At 45.0% G+C, this 20,552-nt stretch overlaps 1 protein-coding gene across 1 annotated transcript in view; it reads right to left on the bottom strand.

Moving 5' to 3' along the window:
• Positions 1 to 20,552, bottom strand: part of DLEC1 (DLEC1 cilia and flagella associated protein) — a 43,760-nt gene that overhangs the window by 940 nt on the left and 22,268 nt on the right. Inside the window, exons 23-37 of the mRNA XM_075082237.1 lie at positions 18,497 to 18,627; positions 17,291 to 17,476; positions 16,738 to 16,805; positions 15,420 to 15,571; positions 14,775 to 14,878; positions 13,762 to 13,832; positions 9,479 to 9,696; positions 8,333 to 8,467; positions 6,448 to 6,570; positions 5,586 to 5,680; positions 5,423 to 5,507; positions 4,702 to 4,902; positions 3,646 to 3,807; positions 2,519 to 2,672; positions 1,794 to 1,914 (exon numbers count right to left, since the gene is read on the bottom strand). Of these exons, the coding sequence (XP_074938338.1) occupies positions 1,794 to 1,914; positions 2,519 to 2,672; positions 3,646 to 3,807; positions 4,702 to 4,902; positions 5,423 to 5,507; positions 5,586 to 5,680; positions 6,448 to 6,570; positions 8,333 to 8,467; positions 9,479 to 9,696; positions 13,762 to 13,832; positions 14,775 to 14,878; positions 15,420 to 15,571; positions 16,738 to 16,805; positions 17,291 to 17,476; positions 18,497 to 18,627 (2,006 nt within the window). The remainder of the gene's footprint in view (positions 1 to 1,793; positions 1,915 to 2,518; positions 2,673 to 3,645; positions 3,808 to 4,701; positions 4,903 to 5,422; positions 5,508 to 5,585; positions 5,681 to 6,447; positions 6,571 to 8,332; positions 8,468 to 9,478; positions 9,697 to 13,761; positions 13,833 to 14,774; positions 14,879 to 15,419; positions 15,572 to 16,737; positions 16,806 to 17,290; positions 17,477 to 18,496; positions 18,628 to 20,552) is intronic.

Here is a 20,552-nt window from a genome sequence, read left to right as displayed (position 1 = left end):
CTCATGCCTGTGACAGGCAAAGTTTGAAATGGAAAAGTTTCTGTTAGCAGAACCCGGGCTATAAATGAACATCAGAAAGCTTACAGCAGGTGTAGTTTTGCACCGAGTGGAAGCCTTGCAGCATAATTTGCCTGAGGCTGACGATGCCCCGCACTCCTGAGGCTGCTCATCTGAAGGACTTGTCTGCATCTAAGAGATGGCTGTTGTAAAGCCCTGAGGCAAGAGCCTGTTCTGCCAGACACCTTTTGTTTTTACCCTTCTCGTACAAAATTCCCCTGCAGGAAGACACTGATCTAGGGAGGTGAATTATTAAAATCACCTCACACCTTGCATATAATTAGTTACTAATGCCATGCCTGTCCTGAGCTCTGCCGTGTTGGGAATTCTTTGTCTGGAGCTGAACAGACGAGCTGGCTGCTAAACAGTGACAGCTCTGCTTTCTGGTACTTCCAGGCACTTTCAGACATGCTGATTAGCGTCTCTGTTGTCAGACAAAAGCGCTTCAGGCATATTCACAAGCACTCCAGAAAAACAGGCCGGCAGGAGCCTGGGGAGGTCTCTGGTCCACCCCGCTGCTCAGAGCAGGGCCAGCTTAGAGCAGCTGCTCAAGGCTTGGTCCCACTGAGACAGCAGTAGCTCCAGCAATGGAGATCCCGCAGCGTGTTCCAGGGAGATACGACAATAACTCATGTCACCTATAGTCTGCTTCTTGAAACTTCCTTGTCAGCAGTGGTCACTGAAATCACTGCGATACTTGTCTTAAACTTTCTGCCACCATGTGATTACTTCCAAGAAGATATTTTCTTATGGAAGCTGAATTTTCTTACAGGAGTTGCGTCTCTGTAATGACAGCAAAGCAATTCAAGGCGTTGGGTCACTGCCTCTGCCATTCACAAGTAATCTCTAGCCTCCACAAAAGGTTATGGTAAGATCTCCATAATCAGAACTATATGTTTAGAGGACCAAGAAAGTAATTTTCATCTGCTCTCTTCTGGTCTGTGCTGTCATTTGCCTGCAGCTCACACTATCTTTGCTGTGTATAAAATGTTTGGACTAAAAGCAACAAAAACACATGAGTGTTTTTTTCTTTCTCAAACATCAACATGACTGTGACACTGAAATAGCACCAGGCTAAGCAAGGGTAGAACAAATTGTATCACTGCATTAGAACAACGTTTTGCTCTATTTGCTGTATCAGGAGGTCCCCTGAACGCATGTAAAGGACCTGGAAAAGCTACCTTTAGAGAGAAGCCACATAAACAGTAATGAAGGATCCATGAGACTGACTGCAAAAGACATTGCGCTTTCCTGCATGTCAAACAGATGATTAACTGGAATTCCGAGATACTCCAGACAAATTTCTCCCTCTGTCCTATTAAAGTGCTGGATGCATAAAGGACTCAACTATTTTATCAGCCTTTACTGGCCTGAGATCTGCCCTTTGTTGAAGACGTTGCCCTAAAGAAAGGGGTTTCATCCAGTGACACATAGTCGGTGTGCCAGGCCAACTGCTAGAACGACACAATTTCGAGTGGGTAAAGCTGAAGTCGGCAATTCTGGGTGCCAGTTCCAAAAGAAATCCCATATATGGGAGCAGTGTAGGGGACATGGTTGTATGGAAAATGTAGCAGCTGGAAGCCCAGGACTGGCAAGTGTTATAAGCAAAATGAGCAGCCTGAGAACCCAGGACCACACGACCAGAGCAGAATTGCACTCTGCTTTCAGTGACTACTCACACCATAGGGATGGGCTTGATGGGGAACAAGAGCAAGATTTCAGTCCTGTCAACTCACCTTGCAGTAAAGCTGATCTGCAGAATGCCTTTGGTGGGTCGGTCCCCTTCACAAGCCTCCAAAATGCCGTTAGTAGGGGAGACAGAAAATACTTCCAGGTTGTTATGCCTTTCCTGTTCATCTGCAGTGAAGGGAGCAAATATCAAACAAAGCAATACAAGACCCTTTGTGTAAGTTTGTACAGCACGTAGCGCTCAAAACAATGCGCCTCCTCGCTAGCCAACAAATAGATCACATCTTGCACTGTCAGAGGCTTTCTGTGCATGTGGCCAGTTTCTCTTTCCATCCTCTAATCAAGGGGAATGATCGATGGCCTCCACGTCAAAATAATAAAGTCCTGATCTTCTTTCCTTTGAAGCCCATCTGTTGTTAACATCGTTAGGCACAAGCTCAAACCCATGAGTAGCTACTGCTTGTTGCCTCTTAGGATTGTATTGCAAATGAGCAAAGCATGCCCAGTGCTTCTGAGAGTTGTGATTCAATCTTTTGGTTAAATCTGGAGGAACTGCTGAAATAGTAGAAATACACTGATGTCAAAAAATAAAAAAGAAAAAAGAAAGAAGAAAAAGCCCACAGAAGTGAGAACAGAAGCAGACCTGATATGTGCACAGCCAACATCATCATACATTGGCTGTATATCAAGTGAGCGCGTGCAGTCTTACTAAATAAAAACACTAATTAGTGAAACTGTATAACAAGGAAATCCAATTGCAAAACCAGGATACCCAGTAAAGCAGTCCAGTAACTTCTACAGCCGCTCCTGTTACACAGGAAGACATGTTCGGTCTTGGTCTGTGCAACAAAGCAGGTCTTGAAATCAACCGTGTCGCAAGAGAGCTCCAGAACTGGAACAGTCAGGTATGCAGTCACTGGGACCAGCTGCAAAACAGAGGAAAGGGAAAGGAGGGGAAAAAAACCACCTTGTTTTTGTAGAGCTTTTATGATACCTGCTAGAGCTGGATCATTTTACCTCAAGCACTGAGTCAAGAGCAGTTGTTCTGTGTTATTCTGTAATAGAGTCAATTCCCCATTCTACAGCTTTGCGTGAATTAAGTTGTTGCTCGTTTTACTGTTTTGGGATAGGTTTTCAAACCAGACGCTGTGGTCTTAATGAAGTAACACAGTGAACATTCTCATTCGTTATTAGGGTTTTCTGTGGAGATGCAGACATTACAGCATCTCCTCGTCCCTTAGGACTGTATATGGCCCACTGTGAGTCATTCCATTTGTGCAGATTGCCCAAGATTATTATTAAATTGACTATCTTAGATACGGTGCTTGGATCTTACACAGATCAGTCCTCAGAAATACCTGGTATGAAAAAAACAATGCCTGCAATATAGTGGAACTGCTGAAGACTTGACAGGGGGTTATAGCTTTCTATCTGGAAGAGATGGGTCTTTAAATGTGTGTGGGCTGTGACCACACTGCATGAGTTAGACTCAGGAGACTTCCAAGAAGCACTCGGGTACTGCAGGAGGCAGTGTTTGGTGACTCAGTCGCTGGCATGCTCACCGAGACAGGCCTGACCCCATGTCTCGGAAGGACGTTGACAGTCACGCTGCGGTTGGGTGTGCTGCCCTTCGATAGAGCTGCATCATCCAGGCTGTCACGCCGTGCAAAGCGCTGGGGTATGAACACCAGGGTGCTGACCCAAAACCGCTCTGTCCGTCTGAGCGTCACCTGCAGCCTCAACAGAGAAATGCCTCCTTCTGCACTGGATGACACAGTTTACCCTAGAGGTGGCTGTATTCCAAAGCCGAGTAAATCCTAAGGCACATTCATTCTGAGGCAGAGATGTGGATAATACATAGCCCTTTCTCAGGGCCCAGAGATCTCGTTCGGATCTTACCTGGGTAGTGCAGTTACTATGTTCAATGACCAGATTTTGATTAAACTTCAGCTTTCTCTCTCCATTCTCAAACTGGAGCACTTGGAATCCAGGAAGCAGCTGGGTATCTGGCAAATGTTGATATGTAAGTAACTCCAGAGTTGTGTGGAATGACACTTTCACCTGTGGGAAGAGGAATTCAGATGACCATCACATAAGAAGACACTGTGTGCAGGAAATCCAAAGTAAACACGGCTGAAAGGCCCAGCCACACATTTTCCCACTGGAACCCAAAGGTGTCACGCCAGCAACCAAATTCCCACTGGAACAAAGCATTATAATTAAAGAAAAAACACAGCTATTTCCTATTAATCCAGTACACAGAGATGGAGTGTAAAGGTGAACAGCTAATCTCTGAATCACAGGGGAGAAACAGTCTCTAGCAAGACAAAGGTTCTAAATTCCTGAGGTTACAAATACCATATTCCCAAAGCTGTCTTAACCATAAGTCTTCTTCCTTCCCACACACGCAGAATTAAGACATGTGTTTCTCTGTGTCAAAATGAACACTGAAAAATGAGAAGGACACTTCAAAAATGCAATTGTTACTCAGTCTTTGCTCATTAGCTCTTAGCTCATTCTTAGCTAATTCTTGACTCCAGGACTTTGTTTCCTTTAGTGTCATCGTGTATACCCAAAACCGAACCAAATTTTTCTGTGTTTGCACTGACTGCCTCTAATTTAAGGAACTGAGGGACTGCAGTCTTTGGAAATCTTTTCATTTGTCCAGCATATATATGGCTATTGATTTAGGTGAGCTCCAAAAACCACTGGGTTTTCTGCAGGCATGTGCAACAGGTCACAGTGGATGAGAAAAGCACATCAGGGCCACTGCCGAAAAATATTTTGTCCCTGCAATCATTGCAGTAATTCGCGTTTGCTAATATACCACTATTTCCCCTGAAATTAGGAGATTTCTGTCCTGGTTGTGTTTTTCTTGTGGTTCATCTGGACCACGCTAACACGCCAATTACTAAACTCTCTCTTCTGGCACAGGGTTGTTATTTTTCAGCCTACCAGCATGTTTTGCTGTGGATAAAGTACAAGTTGTGGTTGCTGTCCTTTTTCCTCCTTCTTGCTGTGGGATGTTTTGGTGCTTTTTTTGGGATCTGTGCTGGACAGGCTGAAGGGCGTAGACAGACGGAGCCTGAAGTACAGAGGAACCTTAGTGCAATTGATGAGTTTCAAACTCTGAGTCATTACCGAATCTGTCAAAACCTGATGGAGAAATGATTCCAAACCGGTTAGTTTTAACTCCCTTGAGAGGTTTGTGCTAGTCTGTCTGGTCATTCAGCACCACCAGGGATCTGAAGGACTTTACCCCAAAGCAACCCAGTATTTTCTACTTGTGTTTTTCAAAATTTCTTGAGTTAAAAACCAAAATACAAATAATGTAATAAAGTTTAAAAGTTTTTGAAGGTCAAAAAACTGACCCTGCTGACTCAGTCTGCTATCAGACCTTCACGCCCTGAAAATACGTACTTATTTTTCTACTTACAAACCTCTCTACAAAGAAAGATATACAAAATAGGCATTGTCTGAGCTCAGCTTTGCTTATTTCTGTCTCATAAGTACTTGTACTCCTTTTGTTGTACCGATCCTGTTATGTGCAATATAGAAAACTGCAACACAAGGCTGCTGGGGATAAAGATGCGTTTTAAAAAACACACAGCTCTGAATTCTTGCAGTAGCACAGCAGTACAAACCAGCTGAATACATCGGTGTGTGAAATACTTACTCCTAGCAGAGGCTGATCTGGTATGAGATCACTTGCCACAGAATAAAACACCATTCCTCTGTCGTGATCCATGTCTACTTTTAACCTGAGTGTAAAGAACCAGAGCTGGTCAGAGCCTTGCCCTCCAGGCTGATTCACTCTGTGAGCGTGTGATGGCACTTACAGAGCATGACTTAGGAAAGCTTGCAAGTCTATTCGTAACGGTGGCGCTTCATAGCCACGTCTGCGATGCACTTTGTTAGGCACTGTCCTTGCAAGCTGACAGCAAAATGAAAAGAGAAATGTTGTATAAAATGATAGCACTAAAACCTGAAACCCTACTTTTAGCCCAAGAGGCTGTTAGCCAGAATCGGATTCTGCCTGACAACGCATTGCCTGTTTGTAAGGCGTGATGGCAACATGCAAGGAAGAGCAAAAGCTAAGCAGTAGTTTAACTCTGAATGGCCGTGGTTATACAGACACAGATGTTTGTTCCTCCTGGAGTCAGGAGCATTAGGGACGTTTTTATTGAATATTCTATTGTCGCTCATTCGTTATGCCTTGCACCTTTGCAATGACTCATGTCAGAGAATCAGAGAGCAATTCATAAAACACTACCCAAGCCCCCCATTAGCCTGTGAGCTGCACTTGCGGTTGTTGAAGAGGAAGTTTCCCAGAGGAGCGATATAGTGTCCGAATTCGCACAGGAAGGTAGATGCAGAGCCAGGAACAGAACTCAGCGGTCCTGAGTCTCAGTCTCATTGTTAACCGCTGTTATCAACAAAACCTGATGTTGTGATCGCATTTCAAACCTTGGGCTTTTGTCTGGGGGCTGCTGCACCAGACAAAGACGATGGTGATATTCCCACCCTAGAACGCGTCCAAGCTAAAAGGCAAATGCAACAAATGACCAACCCCAGTTAAGGAAGGATGTACAGCTCTGTTTATACAGACTGGCCAGGTACACAGCAGCCTGTACAAAAATTACAAGAAGGGAAACGATTATTTTCTAGTCATCTCTAGCCTTGCGGAGACTGTCAGCTTACCTTGTCGTCTAGGTTCATGAAACCCAGCACAAACCCTTCACATTGCACTTCAGGCGCGGCCTCTGGCAGGACGCGTGGGGTGAAGGAGATGCAAACGGAGATGCTGCCACCTCCTGGAATCACCTGCAGTCCAGGGACAACTGTTCAGTAATGCAGGGAGCTGCCTGGGATTGCGCAAGCATCCTCAGCGCTCAGCTGTTAAAACTGAGTTGCTCAAGCAGCATGAAAGCTCCTGGGGATGGGCTATGGTCAGGCTTGCACTAAAATGACAGCATGTGACAACAAAACTGACTTATTTCAGCTGCAAATATCAGTGTAGCCACTCTGTAGCATCCACAGAGTTTAAGCAAAGTCTCAGACCGACTCCCTAACTCCCTAAGTACATGAACTCTTACTCCATGGCTGACTCAGATGATTCTCCCGCAACTGACACCACTCACAGATACAAGAAACATATTTTTGAAGGGTTACAGGTGTGAATTAAGAGTATTTTATAGTTCAGTTTACTCTTGGCTTTTTTTTTTTTATTTTCCTTGACAGCAGGGAATGCAATCAAATGCACTAGCCAGCTATAGTGGATTTTCTGGGATTTACAGGTTAAGAGACACTGCTTTCTTTAGGTGCGTTACGCAGGATATGATTAAATCCTGCTGTCGCTGCAGAAAACCTTTGCCATCTCTCTGCAGAGCCAATTCATGTCTAGGTGAGTTTGTAAGCTCAGGGGCCATGTGGTGTCTACTGCTTTCAGGGTAGCGCTCTGCAGACACAGATTCCCCCATTTCAGTAGAAGAAAAACTAGCTCAGCTTTCCTTGCACTACGTTCCCCTGCTCAGAGCGGCGAGGAGCATAAGGTCTGCCTGAGGTCTAGCAGGACCAGAGCAGAGCTGGTAAGCTCTGTCACATCCTACAACACTGCAGAGGCTGTACATTGTGGTCACAGAGAGCTCAGTTGTTCAGACAGGGACTTAAGCTAGATCTGGCCAGCTGTGCTGCACACCTGAGCTAACAGACCTGCCTGGAGCAGCAGTGGAAACAAAGAGGATGCTTCTGCAGAGGAATGCCTGAATGGCTCCATAGGCATCAACTCCATTCCACATGGGCCAAGCTTGCTGCTGGCTACACCCGATAGATGCTCTCTCCACTTGTTTGAGCTATCTCAGCCTCAGTCACCCCAGCACTGATTGTAGGCTTCACTACTTTCAGATGCCATTTCTGTAATTATTTCTTTTATGTAATCTTTAGCTCATTCTAACTTGTAACTGAAACCCTTCGGCAGAAAACTTGCTAATATTTAACAATCAAAATTGGCACACTGATGTTTTGGGCAACCTGGTCGTTCACAGTTAGATCTTTCGAGTGCTGTCTTTGCATTAGCTTATTCCTAAGGGATTGTGACACTGTGGCCCCTATTTGTACCAGTTACACCTGAAGTACTGTGGGTTACAACATTTTATCCAAATGAGTTGTCTACAGAGCACCCCTTTCCCAGCAGTGTGCTTTCTAGCTCTGCCACGTCCACTTAACAAATCTATCCTGGTTAAACAACATGCTTCCAAAGCTTCGGGCTGGATGCCTTCCGCCTAATGCTGCACATCTCACCAAGGCAACCCAAGTGAGAAGACCAGAGATGCAATTCTAGAGAGCCTAGTACAACTGAACACCTAATTCCAGTCATCAGTTAACTGCTCAAATGTAGGTGGGACACTTTCTTTTGTCTGTTGACTTTGCAGACTCTTCTCATGGTCACCTTCAAGATCCCAAAGCCTCCCAGCCTACTGTTTCACTGTTTAGTAGTCTCCACCCCAAACCGAAGCTACCTCCTCCTCCTTCTCTGTCTTGCATAAAATGTGCTAAAACTAAGCACAAAGAAAATGTAAATGCTTACTATCTGTCTTGGAGTAATGGAGTAGGGGTTGTCTGCAGGAACTCCTTCATGAGGTCGTATAAGTACAGAGACGATTTTCTGTGTTGTAGGTTCTTGAGTGACAATTTCCTTCTCTTTGCTCTTGGTGTCTGAAGACTGCAGGGACACAAGGGTGGGGAATGGTTAAAACTGTTACGCTGCAAAGGAGGAATGCAAGTGCAGCGTACAGGGAACTGCTGCACTAGTCAGTAAGGATGGCCAGCTCCAGTTTCTTTCTGGCACAAAAGCTGGACATGTGGATGTGTCCTGCACATGAATTTTTTCATGCATAGGTTTGCTCTCCTGAAACTGCTCCTGAGCTCCTTGAAAAATGTGCATCCTTGGGTCCTGCTCTGCCAAGAGAATCGCTCGACCATAACCCCTCTGGCCCATTATACAAACCAGCCCTCTAGGGCAGTAACTTTCCCTTGTTGCACAAGAAAGTTTAGAGTTGTATTCAAAACAGCTATGCCTTCTGAGCTGAAACAGAGATAAAGTGATTTTAATATCTTTTCTGTCAAGTTTTTGCTGGAGTAACATACATATCCTGTATGACACCTTCTCCCTGTTGCTCCCAGCCCTTCAAGACAGTAAATGGCCTTTTTGTAATCAAGCTTGATGTGCAATAGATGTTACCATATTCTAATAGAGTAACCAATCTAAGCCTGGCACTGGGGTAAAAGCCTCCAAAACATTAGCTGCAGTTCGAACTTCTCAGGTTAGATTCTGCTCCCTGACTACTGCACACGTTGACACCGTAAAGCACCCATGAGAAAAGTAGACCCAAATTGAGAAGCTTTAGTTAGCTTAACACTTCCACGTAAAAATGGCATTAGTCTGTCGATGACAGTATTTTAAAAAACATAATCTGATCAGCTTCTTTAACAACTTTAAGAAAAGGAGAAGCTGAACAGCAATTTGTTTATAACTCATCCTGGAAACTGATTGCTGATACCAATAGCCAGCTACCCGTGTATTGCTTTCTCCACCGTGAGAGGAGCTGACATTTCTTTTAACAATCCAGCTCTTAGTTACAAGTTGTATTGTGTGTTATTGTTTTCAACCTTTCATGCCAAGAAACCCATCATGTATCTCAGCAGCAGTATAAAAAACAGACTAACAGCTGACCTCATCTGCGGTTTGCGAAGCTGAATAAATGCTTCCGCAGGGAATGGCAGTCTGATCTGACTTTAGCACGATCTCTGACTCTGAGTTGCTACCAGTTGATGCAGTCTCACTTTCGTCCATGTCCTTAGGAGGAAAGGGGTCTCCAAAGAACATCAACAGGTCCACCAGCTTTTTATCATCTTCCTCTTGGTTGTAAATTTCCCAGTCCAGGCGGATATCTGAATTGAAAAGGAGAAAGCAGAATTATTTCTGGTCATTGGGAAGACTCATAGCTTAGTTGGTACCAGAGAAGCAGAAGATCAAGTAACAAATTTGTGTCTAGCAACTGGGTTTGTATTAAAGCACATCTTAAGCTTTCCAAGTTTGCTGTAAACTAAAATGATTTACAACTGTGTGTGCTATGCCTTTATTATAGCTTGTCTGCTCTCTAGGTCCTAAACTACACTTTTATTAACATTAAAATAAATGATGAGTATTTTGTTTGTGATGCAAATGTGTATGGTGGCATTCAGGGAAAAAAGAAAAGGTGATTGACCTTTGCTCTGAAGAGCATAAAATCTCACTTAAGAGATACAAGGACTAAACACAGAAGAGCCAGATGATGCCACTAAGAAGCAGGTAGTGTATCCAATTGACCAGGGTTAGCACTGTGAGAGATTTACAAAAACAGGATGGAAAATCCTCGATTCCCATCATTTCAATGAGGCAAGATGCAAACAAATCGGGATAGGATGTGGAGTTTCATATTAACGACACATTGAGCCAATTACATATATTCTCCTACCCTGGAGCTTACCTGCTCTACTTATTTTTTACAAAAAGCAAGCTAATATTCACAGCAGTAATGCCATAATGATAAATACTACTATGCATATCAAGACCTGACTTTTATGACATAAAAGACTTTGGCTTTTATGACAACAGGACGTTCTTCAACAACCATGTCTTGCTAGGGAGGTATGGACTCCACCTCTCTGGAAGGGGCAAGGGAATCTTTGGCAGAAGGCTGGCCAACTTGGTGAGGAGGGCTTTAAACTGAGGACCCTGGGGGCAGGGGGACAAACTGGCAATGCTAATGCCATCACACACAATGGGGGAATAAGAGAGGACAACCTGAGCAGTGATAAAAGTGTCGTAGTGGCCTCATGCAATGGCAACCAGGAGATCAATCACCTCAAGAGTGTGCATGGCTGTAGTGGGTCCTCGTACACCCCTCTGGGGAAACCTGTGTGCTCAAGCACCTTTTTGAAATGCCTGTACACTAACACACACAGCAGGGGGAATAAGCAGGAGGAACTCGAGGTCTGTGTGCGGTCACAGGGCCACGATCTCATTGCAATCACAGAGACATGCTGGGACAACTCGCATGACCAGAATGTGGTCGTGGATGGCTACAGGCTTTTCAGGAGACAGGCCAGCAAGGCGAGGTGGGGGAGTTGTGCTTTATGTGAGGGAGCAACTGGATTGCGTCGAGCTCTGCCTTGGAGTGGAAGAAGAACAAGTTGCGAGCTTGTGGGTAAAAATTAAGGGACAGCCAAATATGGCTGACACTGTTGTGGGTGTTTTCTACACGCCCCCTCATCAGGAAGAGGCAGTTGAAGAAGCCTTCTACAGACGGCTGGAAGTAGCCTCGCAATCTCATGGGGGACTTCAACCACCCTGATATTTGCTGGAAAAGCAACACGACGAGCTATGCACAACCCAGAAGGTTCCTGCAGAGCATCGAGGACAACTTTTTGATGCAAGTGGTGGAGGAGTCAACAAGGTGAGATGTGCTGCTTGTCCTTATCCTAACAAACAAGGAAGGGCTGGTTGAGGATGTGAGAGTTGGGGTTAGCCTTGGCTGCAGTGACCGTGAGATGGTCGAGTTTAGGATCCTGCGAGGTAGAAGCAGGGCAATGAGTCAGGTTACAACCTTGGACTTCAAGAGGGCCAAATTTGGCCTCTTCAAAGACCTGCTAGGAGGAATCCCACGGGCTCAGGCTCTAGAAGGCAGAGGAGGTCCAAGAGAGCTGGACGGTATTCAGATACCATTTCCTCCAAGCTCAAGATCAGTGCATCCCTGTGGGGAAGAAGTCAGGCAGAGGAGCCAGGAGACCTGCATGGATGAGCAAAGAGCTTCTAGAGAAACTCAAATGGAAGAGGGAGGTTCACAGTACGTGGAAAAAGGGACTGGTCACTTGGGAGGAATATAGGAATGTTGTCAGGGTATGCAAAGATGTGACAAGGAAGACCAAGGCCTGATTGGAATTAAATCTGGCAATGCATGTCAAGGATAACAAGAAGGGCTTCTTTAAATACATCAGCAGTAAAACAAAGACTGGGGATACAGTGGGCCCACTGCTGAACAAGGTGGGCGCCCTGGTGGCAAAGGATGCAGAGAAGGTGGAGTTACTGAGTGCCTTCTTTGCTTCAGTCTTTACTGCTAAGGCTGGCCCTCAGGCATCTCAGCCCCCAGAGGAAAGAGGACAAACAGGGAGAAAGGAAGACTTACTATCAGTTGAGAAGGACTGGGTCAGAGATCACCTATGCAAACTGGATCCTCACAAAGCCATTCGCCCCAATGGGATGCACCCACGAGTGCTAAGGGAGCTGGTGGATGTTCTTGCCGAGCCACTCTCCATCATTTTTGAAAGGTCGTGGAGGACGGGAGAGGTGCCTGAGGACTGGAGGAAAGCAAACATCACTCCAATCTTCAAAAAGGGCAAGAAGGAGAACCTAGGAGACTACAGGCCAGTCAGCCTCACCTCTGTCCCTGGAAGGTGATGGAACAGTTCATCCTGGAGGTCATCTCCAGGCATGTAGAAGACAAGAAGGTTATCAGAAATAGTCAACATGGATTCACCAAGAGAAGATCATGCTTGACCAACCTGATAGCCTTCTGTGATGGAGTGATTGGCTGGGTCAAAGAAGGGAGAGCAGTGGATGTTGTCTATCTTGACTTCAGTAAGGCATTTGACACTGTCTCCCATAGCATCCTCACAGGCAAGCTAAGGAAGTGTGGGCTGGATGAGAGGACAGTGAGGTGGACAGAGAACTGGCTCAACAACAGAACTCAGAGGGTTGTGATCAATGGGGCAGAGCCTGGATGGAGGCCTGTCACTAGTGGTGTTCCCCAGGGGCCTGTGCTGGGTCCAGTCCTGTTCAGCATATTCATCAGTGACCTGGATGCCGGGACAGAGCATCCCCTCAGCAAGTTCATTGACGATACCAAACTGGGAGGAGTGGCTGATAGGCCAGAAGGCTGTGCTGCCATCCAGCGAGAGCTGGACAGGCCGGAGAGCTGTGCCAAGGGGAACATCATGAAATTCAACAAGAGAAAGTGCAGGGTCCTGCCCCTGGGGAGGAACAACCCCCCGCACCAGCACAGGCTGGGGGGGACCTGCTGGAGAGCGGCTCTGCTGAGAAGGCCCTGGGGGTGCTGGGGGGCAGCGAGGTGACCCTGAGCCAGCACTGGGCCCTTGGTGCCAAGGGGGCCAGCGGTGCCCTGGGGGGCATGGAAAGGAGTGTGGCCAGCAGGGCGAGGGAGGTTCTCCTCCCCATCTGCTCTGCCCTAGTGAGGCCACATCTGCAGTGCTGTGTCCAGTTCTGGGCTCCTCAGTTTAAGGACAGGGAACTGCTCAAGCAAATCCAGCAGAGAGCTACGAAAATGATCAGGGGACTGGAGCATCTCCCATATGAGGAAAGGCTGAGGGACCTGGGTTTGTTCAGCCTGGAGAAGAGAAGGCTGAGGGGGGGATCTCATCGATGCTTATAAATATCTGAAGAGAGGGTGTCAGGACAATGGGATTAGACTCTTTTGAATAGTGCCCAACGACAGGCCAAGGGGCAACGGGCACAAGTTGGAACACAGGAGGTTGCACTTAAATATGAGGAAAAACTGCTTTCCCATGCGGGTGCCAGAGCAGTGGCACAGGCTGCCCAGAGAGGCTGTGGGGTCCCTTCCCTGGAGACATTCACCCCCCGCCTGGACGCGGCCCTGTGCCCCTGCTCTGGGTGTGCCTGCTCAAGCAGGGGGGTTGGATGAGATGATCTCCAGAGGTCCCTTCCAACCCCTGCCATTCTGAGATTCTGTGATCCTGACAACGTGTATTATTGCTCTGTACTAGCTAAGTTAGAAAACAGTGCTGACACTCTTATATACTATCACTATTTTTACAAAACCATATTGATTAGGAAACAAGTAGGCCTATTAATTAACATGTTAATGGGTTCTTCTATTTTTATTGTCATAAGGAATGCAGTGCAAGTGTCAATGTCTGCTGTACAAAAGTCATTCTTACCAAAGGGAGTGGGATTGTTGAGCTGGACCCTCCGGAAGACAGGAGACCCTCCAGAGACATGACTGCCAAACCTAATGGGGGGAACCTTGCTGTCAGTACATGCAGAAAAGAAAAGCCAATGTCTGAAATCATTAAAGATTTGTTTAAAAGTAGAAACATATCTGGCTGCACTGGGGCCTGTTAAGAGTGGCTGACAGGTAAAGCATGGCCTATACTGTGAGGTACAACATTGCTTTGTTTAATCAGTCTCTTTTTTTCCAGTTTTCTTTGTTGTCTCAGACATCTCAGGGTAAACATGTGAAGTCAGCTTTTGTGAAACACTCTGGCAGCAGCAGCAAATGGCTACACAGCAGTGGGGTGACCTGCGTCAGCACAGATTTCCAGGTGCATTAAGGGGTTTTTTATGGTGGATAGCCAAATCCATTTTCTATGCCCCATTGCAGAGCTGACGTTGCAAACGCTCTTGGCTGCAGTATGATACGCAATGCTAATTCCTCTGAAGTTAGACAGAAACAGTCCTGCTGCATGGCAGCTGACTGAGCGTGTAGTTCCGTGGCCCCCATAAACCAACCCTTACCCCTCACCCGTATGTGTGGATGCAACTTGCTGTACGAGAGGGCTTAAACCTTCCCCTGCCCCTGTTTACCTTGGGGCTGCATTTCTCCTGCTCCAGGTAAAGGGACAGGGAGAAATGAACTGTGGGTGGTGATAACTGCCACTGTGTACCAGTTCCCATCTCCACAGAATCAGATGAGGCTGGACTGGGCAAGCTTCTATGATTAAGCCCAGAAGAGTGATTGCTGGTAAACCTGAGAAGGCTTGTATGCAGGTTCTTTTCTAATTATGCTGGCAGAGACAAAGGTATTGGTGTTATAGAAGCAGATACTGTACTTCGACAGTCGCTTTGCTGACCTTATCACTATATCACAAAAAGATGGGAGCAGGTGTGTATGTTGGCTCTAGTCCAATAGTATTTAATTCTTTGACTTCTCTGACATTATTTTGTGCTATACCTGATTATGGGTTGCTCTGTTTGTGGTCCTGTCATCTGTAGGAAGATTGGACAGCCTTTCACAGTCATTTGCATAGGAATTAATTCAGGTTGTAAGTCTCCCACCTATTAAAAATGAATTTTTCCTATTAGAATCAAGATAGAACTTTAGTTCTCTGGGTTACAAAATTATGTTTTGAAAGCTGATTGGATTTTCAAGTATTTTTGACTGGTTTCTTTTGACAGCATCTAATTCATACGCTAACAAAAGCGCTTCTCAGCAGGAGAATGCAATACCTCATACATTCACCAGCTTTCCTGCTGCTTTTCTGTACAACACAATATATTGTATTGGTAGAGCAAAGCAGTGCACTGGCCAGCTACCAAACAGATTTTATTAATCAAAACCACTCCAGTCATTTTAAAAGCACATGAAAACCTCCCAAGGGATAAACGTCTTGCCCCAAAACTAAACCACACACTGTAAGAGCAAACTATTGTTCCTTACATGTCATTGGAGGTAGTGATATAGCAATATCTACCCTGAATTTTTACAGAAGTGCTAACAAACTAAAAAAAGTGTTTTTAACATAAATGAATATGGGAAATATAATTGGTGTAAAATCTGCCATAGCAATACTTCACTCGAAACCAAAGCCCCACCTACCTTACAGACAAGATCATCCCGGTACTCTCCCCACATGTTGTTGTAAGCTGTTATTTCTATGATTAGCTGCTGGAAGGCTTTCAGAGTTCCCGTGGAAGGTTGTATATGGAAAGCTACTCCCTTCCCATGAGACAGTACTGCTGCTGCAAACTCTGAAGGAGCACAGCAAAGAAGCATTTGATGAAGTTTGAGGAAATGAAACAAAATTAGTCTTTCAAAGAATATATAGGACCATATTTTTAGCTGGTGTTAATCAGCCTAACCTCAGTGGCTTCAAAAAAACCTGGGATCATTTATAGAACCCATATTTATACCACTTTACCCAAGTTCCTTTCTGCAGTGGGTCTTAATCTGTTTTTTGAGAGTTAGTTCTTACAGAGATTATTTCATAGAGGGACTCCCTTCCAACAACCTGATTCAGGACTCTTTGGGATATGAAAGGCACTAATTGGCTACATGAAAACACATCCTCAATTTGAGAAAAATAAGCTGGAATTCGTGCTAGCTGGTTATCTTTCTATTAGCAGCTGCCTGTTTACCTCTGTGTGCTCTTCAACACAACGAATGAATTACGAAGAGCAAAGCCTTTCCACATTCTGAATCGCCTAGCCTTCTAAATCAATAAGCTTGCATGGAATCTTTCAGAACAACATTTTTTCCAGTCTTGAGTGCTAATTCAACAGCTGGAAACCTCTGTAACAGATACCAAACGCTATGGCAAGGTACCAATATGTCCAAGTTTTATTTTGGATACAGAAGACACAGCCACACGTTATAGCATTTTGCTCCCATTCTCCCCCTCCCTGGGTCTCATGTGGCTCCAAGTATTATTATTTTTCAGTACAATGCATGAGAAGTGATGGATGGGCTGTCTTGCAGCTTTCCACAGCGGGGAGGATATATAAAAGGGTTTGAGGGGGAAAAGCCTGCTGCAATGCTATGGGAAGACTGTGTAGGAGGGAAATAGCCAAACGTTATGCATGTCATCCATACTGTGTGCTGGGAGTGATCCTGGGAGTGAACTATCACCAGAACCACCCATCTTTGTTTCAGACTTTTGGTTTTGAGAGAAAGAAGGGGAGAGGGAAGAGAGAAAAAAGAAGCAGGGAGGGAAGAGAGAGACTGACCAAATGCTTGTGCAATGTGGGCTTTCAAACTTAAGAATGAACTGAGGAACTAAGTAATTTAACAGAGTTAGACTTAGCCAGGTACTCCAAGAATGAAATGATGAGCCTGACTGGTATGTTTAATGCTGAATATGGTAGTCAGTTGTCTTTTGCATTCTCTCCGCTGTGGAGATTGACAGCTATTCTCATACCTGACAGTGCTCTTCTGGCTGCATGTTTTGTGACGGGCCCTCTTCTTTTCACCAGGTAGCTTGAGGAGCTTGAAAAACAATAGAAAAAAAAAAAATCACAATGACATTTCTGTGAGAGGAACAGGTCTCTGCTAAAGTAACAGCTCTATCTTACTCTGAAATTAGTAGCCATTATAACTTAAAGGACTGCTTACAAAGCATTTTTTGAAAGTAACATCCTTAATAGTGAATCAACATGAGAGTTGTAAGACTGTGTACAATCTAACACAACAGAGCCTTGGCCAGTGTAAACCAGTTTATGTCCATCATCAGCAATACTGGTTTGCCATTTACACCAGCTGGACCTTCCATCCTTGCATTGCATGCTACCTGTTTCTGCAGAAACCTCACCAGAGGCTTCATTACCACAGTCAGAGTAAGAGCTTAAAAAACCCCACCAGAACACTGCAGAAAGTCCATCTTGTGACAGAGGCAATAGCACTCTGTCCTGATTTCAGATTTAATCCAGACCTATATTAGTATTTGAGTTGTGACACAGAAAAGCAAGACTTACAGGCAGATTCCTTGTTCTGGAGTAAGTGAATAGCCAGTAAAATACTCAGCTTCTAGTTTGAATGGAGCGCTAATTCCAGTGTGATTGGTAAGAATCAGCTGACGCTTTACTGTGTCTTTGAATGCAACTTCAGATCCAAAGTCCAAAAGAAGATCACACGGGCTTTGTAACATTTGCCTTTTGTCACTGGCAGAAAAAGTTACATTAATATTAAAACATCAGTCTTATTTTCTTATGCCACGGATAATTTCAGATTTCATAAGGTGCAATATGCAATGTAGTTGTGATGACCAGTGTAAAAGGACCGTGCAGTCTATTATTTTTGTCATCAGCATTTACTGCTTTTCATTTTTGCACTTCTATCCACATAAGGATTTATTTTGGGTACAGTTTTTATCATATATGCCAACCTACCAAATTTAAGCCATTTTTTCCTTATATAAAAAAATATAAAGACAAGCATATTAAAAAAATAATAACCATGCTACATATTAGAAAAACAAAATAAATATTGGTCAGATATACCAAGTCAAAGAGAAGTATATTCTTCTTTCTTTAATATCATGTCTCACAGTGCAACAACAAAACTTAATGGTCCAAAATACAGGATCTTGATTATAATTCTGTAATTCTAAATTCACATCTAAGAGTTGAATTTGCAAATTTTTGGCATTCCAGAAAATAGCTGTTACTCACAAACATGTGAGGGACGGACCGCGGGGCTCCCACGCTTTGGTTACCGGGGAGAAAGGTAATTTTTCATGCTGTCTATACACAAAAGTGTCAAGTCAACCAACAGGCTACACGCGCCAGGAGCACAAGGGAGAACACATACAACACAGGAACGTGAGTTTCACTAGTGTGCTGTTAACTTCACACTGGTTTATTATTCACAAATTAATGAAATCCCAGTTGTTAATTTCATTTGTTTTGGCTAAACAGTGGTGGGAGTGGAGCAGTGCTCTTCTCCAGTCTTCTCTTGGGCTTATGAAGATGCTGAATTTGGCTAGGGTATAAACCCAGTACCTCTTCTTCACATAAGCCCCTTCAGTGAATTGTCCCAGCACATTTTACTGTCCTTGCCCCCTACAGCAGGAGGAGGAATGATGTTTACATGGATAAGTGGGGTTTTTTCTTCTCTCTATTGTATTTTTGCTTTGGGAAGAAGTAATTTTTGTTCAGTTAAGGGGTAAATCCTTGATTTACCTGGCAACTCCACTGTCACAAGGTACTGAGTAGGTGACATGCAGGCCTTTCACTTCTCCAGAAATGCTCAGAAAGAGGGGTTCAATCATGTCTTCTATGCTACAGGAAAGGGCAAGGTCTTTCAGCTCACCCTGAAAGGAGAAAAGTCAAGATCCCTTGTGAATGAAGCAAACATCACAGAAGAAAGGCAACCTCATTAAGAACTTTACTTAGAAAACATGTATCAAACTCACTGGACTAAAACCAGAACTACAACAGAATCTTGTAAAGTTTCACTGAATTGTTTTAAGCGCATTCTCTGCCAGCACTAGATTTGCTTAGAATGCAGAGTGTGGCTTTGTACTCGCAGCAGTCTATAAGCCTAAAACTGCTCTATTAGTGGTTTTTGACACACTTTCCATACTGCAAGTGTTGAAGCTCTAAGCATTAATCACTTCTAGTCATGCTTAAATGATCTTCCAAAACCAAGATTTTATTTCTTCCTGGGTTTAAAGCAGGACCCGTAGGATGAATTATGTGGCCCAGCTACACCCATACTCTGGGTAATTCAACACTACTTTCTTTCCTAATTCAACACTACTATTCTTTTTTTGCCTTATCAATACATGAACCAGGCCATCCTGCATAAAATAATAGATGGGGATTCAGCTTCAAATTCAAACCTCTAAATGTAACTGTCTAAATGTGACCCTGTATTGGGTTTGCATGGCAAGATTTTGGTAGTGGGGGGGCTACAGGGGTGGCTTCAGTAAGAAGCTGCCCCGTGTCCGATAGAGCCAATGCCAGACGGCTCCAAGACAGACCTGCTACTGGCCAAGGCTGAGCTCATCAGCGACGGTGGTAGCACCTGCAGGATTACATATCTAAGAAGGGGCAGAAAAACACGCGCAAGACCAGCAGCAGCCAGAAGAGAGGAGTGAGAATATGTGAGAGGAACAACCCTGCAGACATCAAGGTCAGTGAAGAAGGAAGGGGGGGAGGTGCTCCAGGCACCAGAGCAGAGATTGCCCTGCAGCCCTGGTGAAGACCATGGAGAGGCAGGCTGTCCCCCTGCAGCCCTTAGAGGTTGTGATGGAGCAGATATCCCCCTGCAGCCCATGGAGGACCCCACACCACAGCAGGTGGATGCCTGAAGGAGGCTGTGAGCCCATGGACATCCCATGCTGGAGCAGGCTCCTGGCAGGACCTGTGGACCCCTGGAGAGAGGAGCCCACGCTGGAGCAGGTTTGCTGGCAGGACTTGTGACCCTGCGGGGGACCCACGCTGGAGCAGTTAGTGAAGAACTGTGGTCCATGGGAGCGATTCACACTAGAGAAGTTCATGAAGCCCTGTCTCCTGTGGGAGGGACCCCACACTGGAGCAGGGGAAGAGTGTGAGGAGTCCTCCCCCTGCAGGGGAAGGAGCAGCAGAGACAGCGTGTGATGAACAGACTACAACCCCCATTCCCCATTCCCCAGTGCTGCTGGAGGGGAGGAGGTAGAAGAAATTGGGAGTGAAGTTAAGCCAAGAAAGAAGGGAGGGGTGAGGGGAAGGTGTTTTAAGATTTAGTTTTTATTTTCTCATTATTCTACTCTGATTTTGATTGGTAATAAACTTATTTCAGCAAGTCAAGTCTGTTTTGCCCGTGACAGTAACTGGTAAGTGTTCTCCCTGTCCCCAGTGATTCATTACTGGTACTTGGGCAACTAGGTCACCTACAATGCAGGCAACCTTTCCTTTAGGTGGCTCGGATGGCATTCAGCTCCCCAGCTACATGCAAAAGCGCCCTTTCAGATGCTCAGTGTGTCCTGTTGAGCTTCCAGCTTTCCAAAAAGAAAGTTCAAGTTTACTGGGATACTGTGCCACATGTTGCAGACATACACGGGTATCTGAGATCTTCTAGCGCATCTCTGGTAGTACTGAACACCTACTTTTAAGTGAATAAATACAATTTAGTTCTCCAGTGATGTAATGGGAACTAATACACCACACCTATAGGAAGCTCCTTTATTTCATTCCATTAAATCAGCTGTTTAAATGTCCCTATAAAGTCTATGGCTGAATTCCTGAAGTTTGT

The sequence above is a fragment of the Phalacrocorax aristotelis genome, chromosome 2 (genome assembly GCF_949628215.1).
Source record: "Phalacrocorax aristotelis chromosome 2, bGulAri2.1, whole genome shotgun sequence".
Classification (NCBI taxonomy): domain Eukaryota; kingdom Metazoa; phylum Chordata; class Aves; order Suliformes; family Phalacrocoracidae; genus Phalacrocorax; species Phalacrocorax aristotelis.
This window is presented reverse-complemented; position numbering and strand designations above follow the sequence as displayed.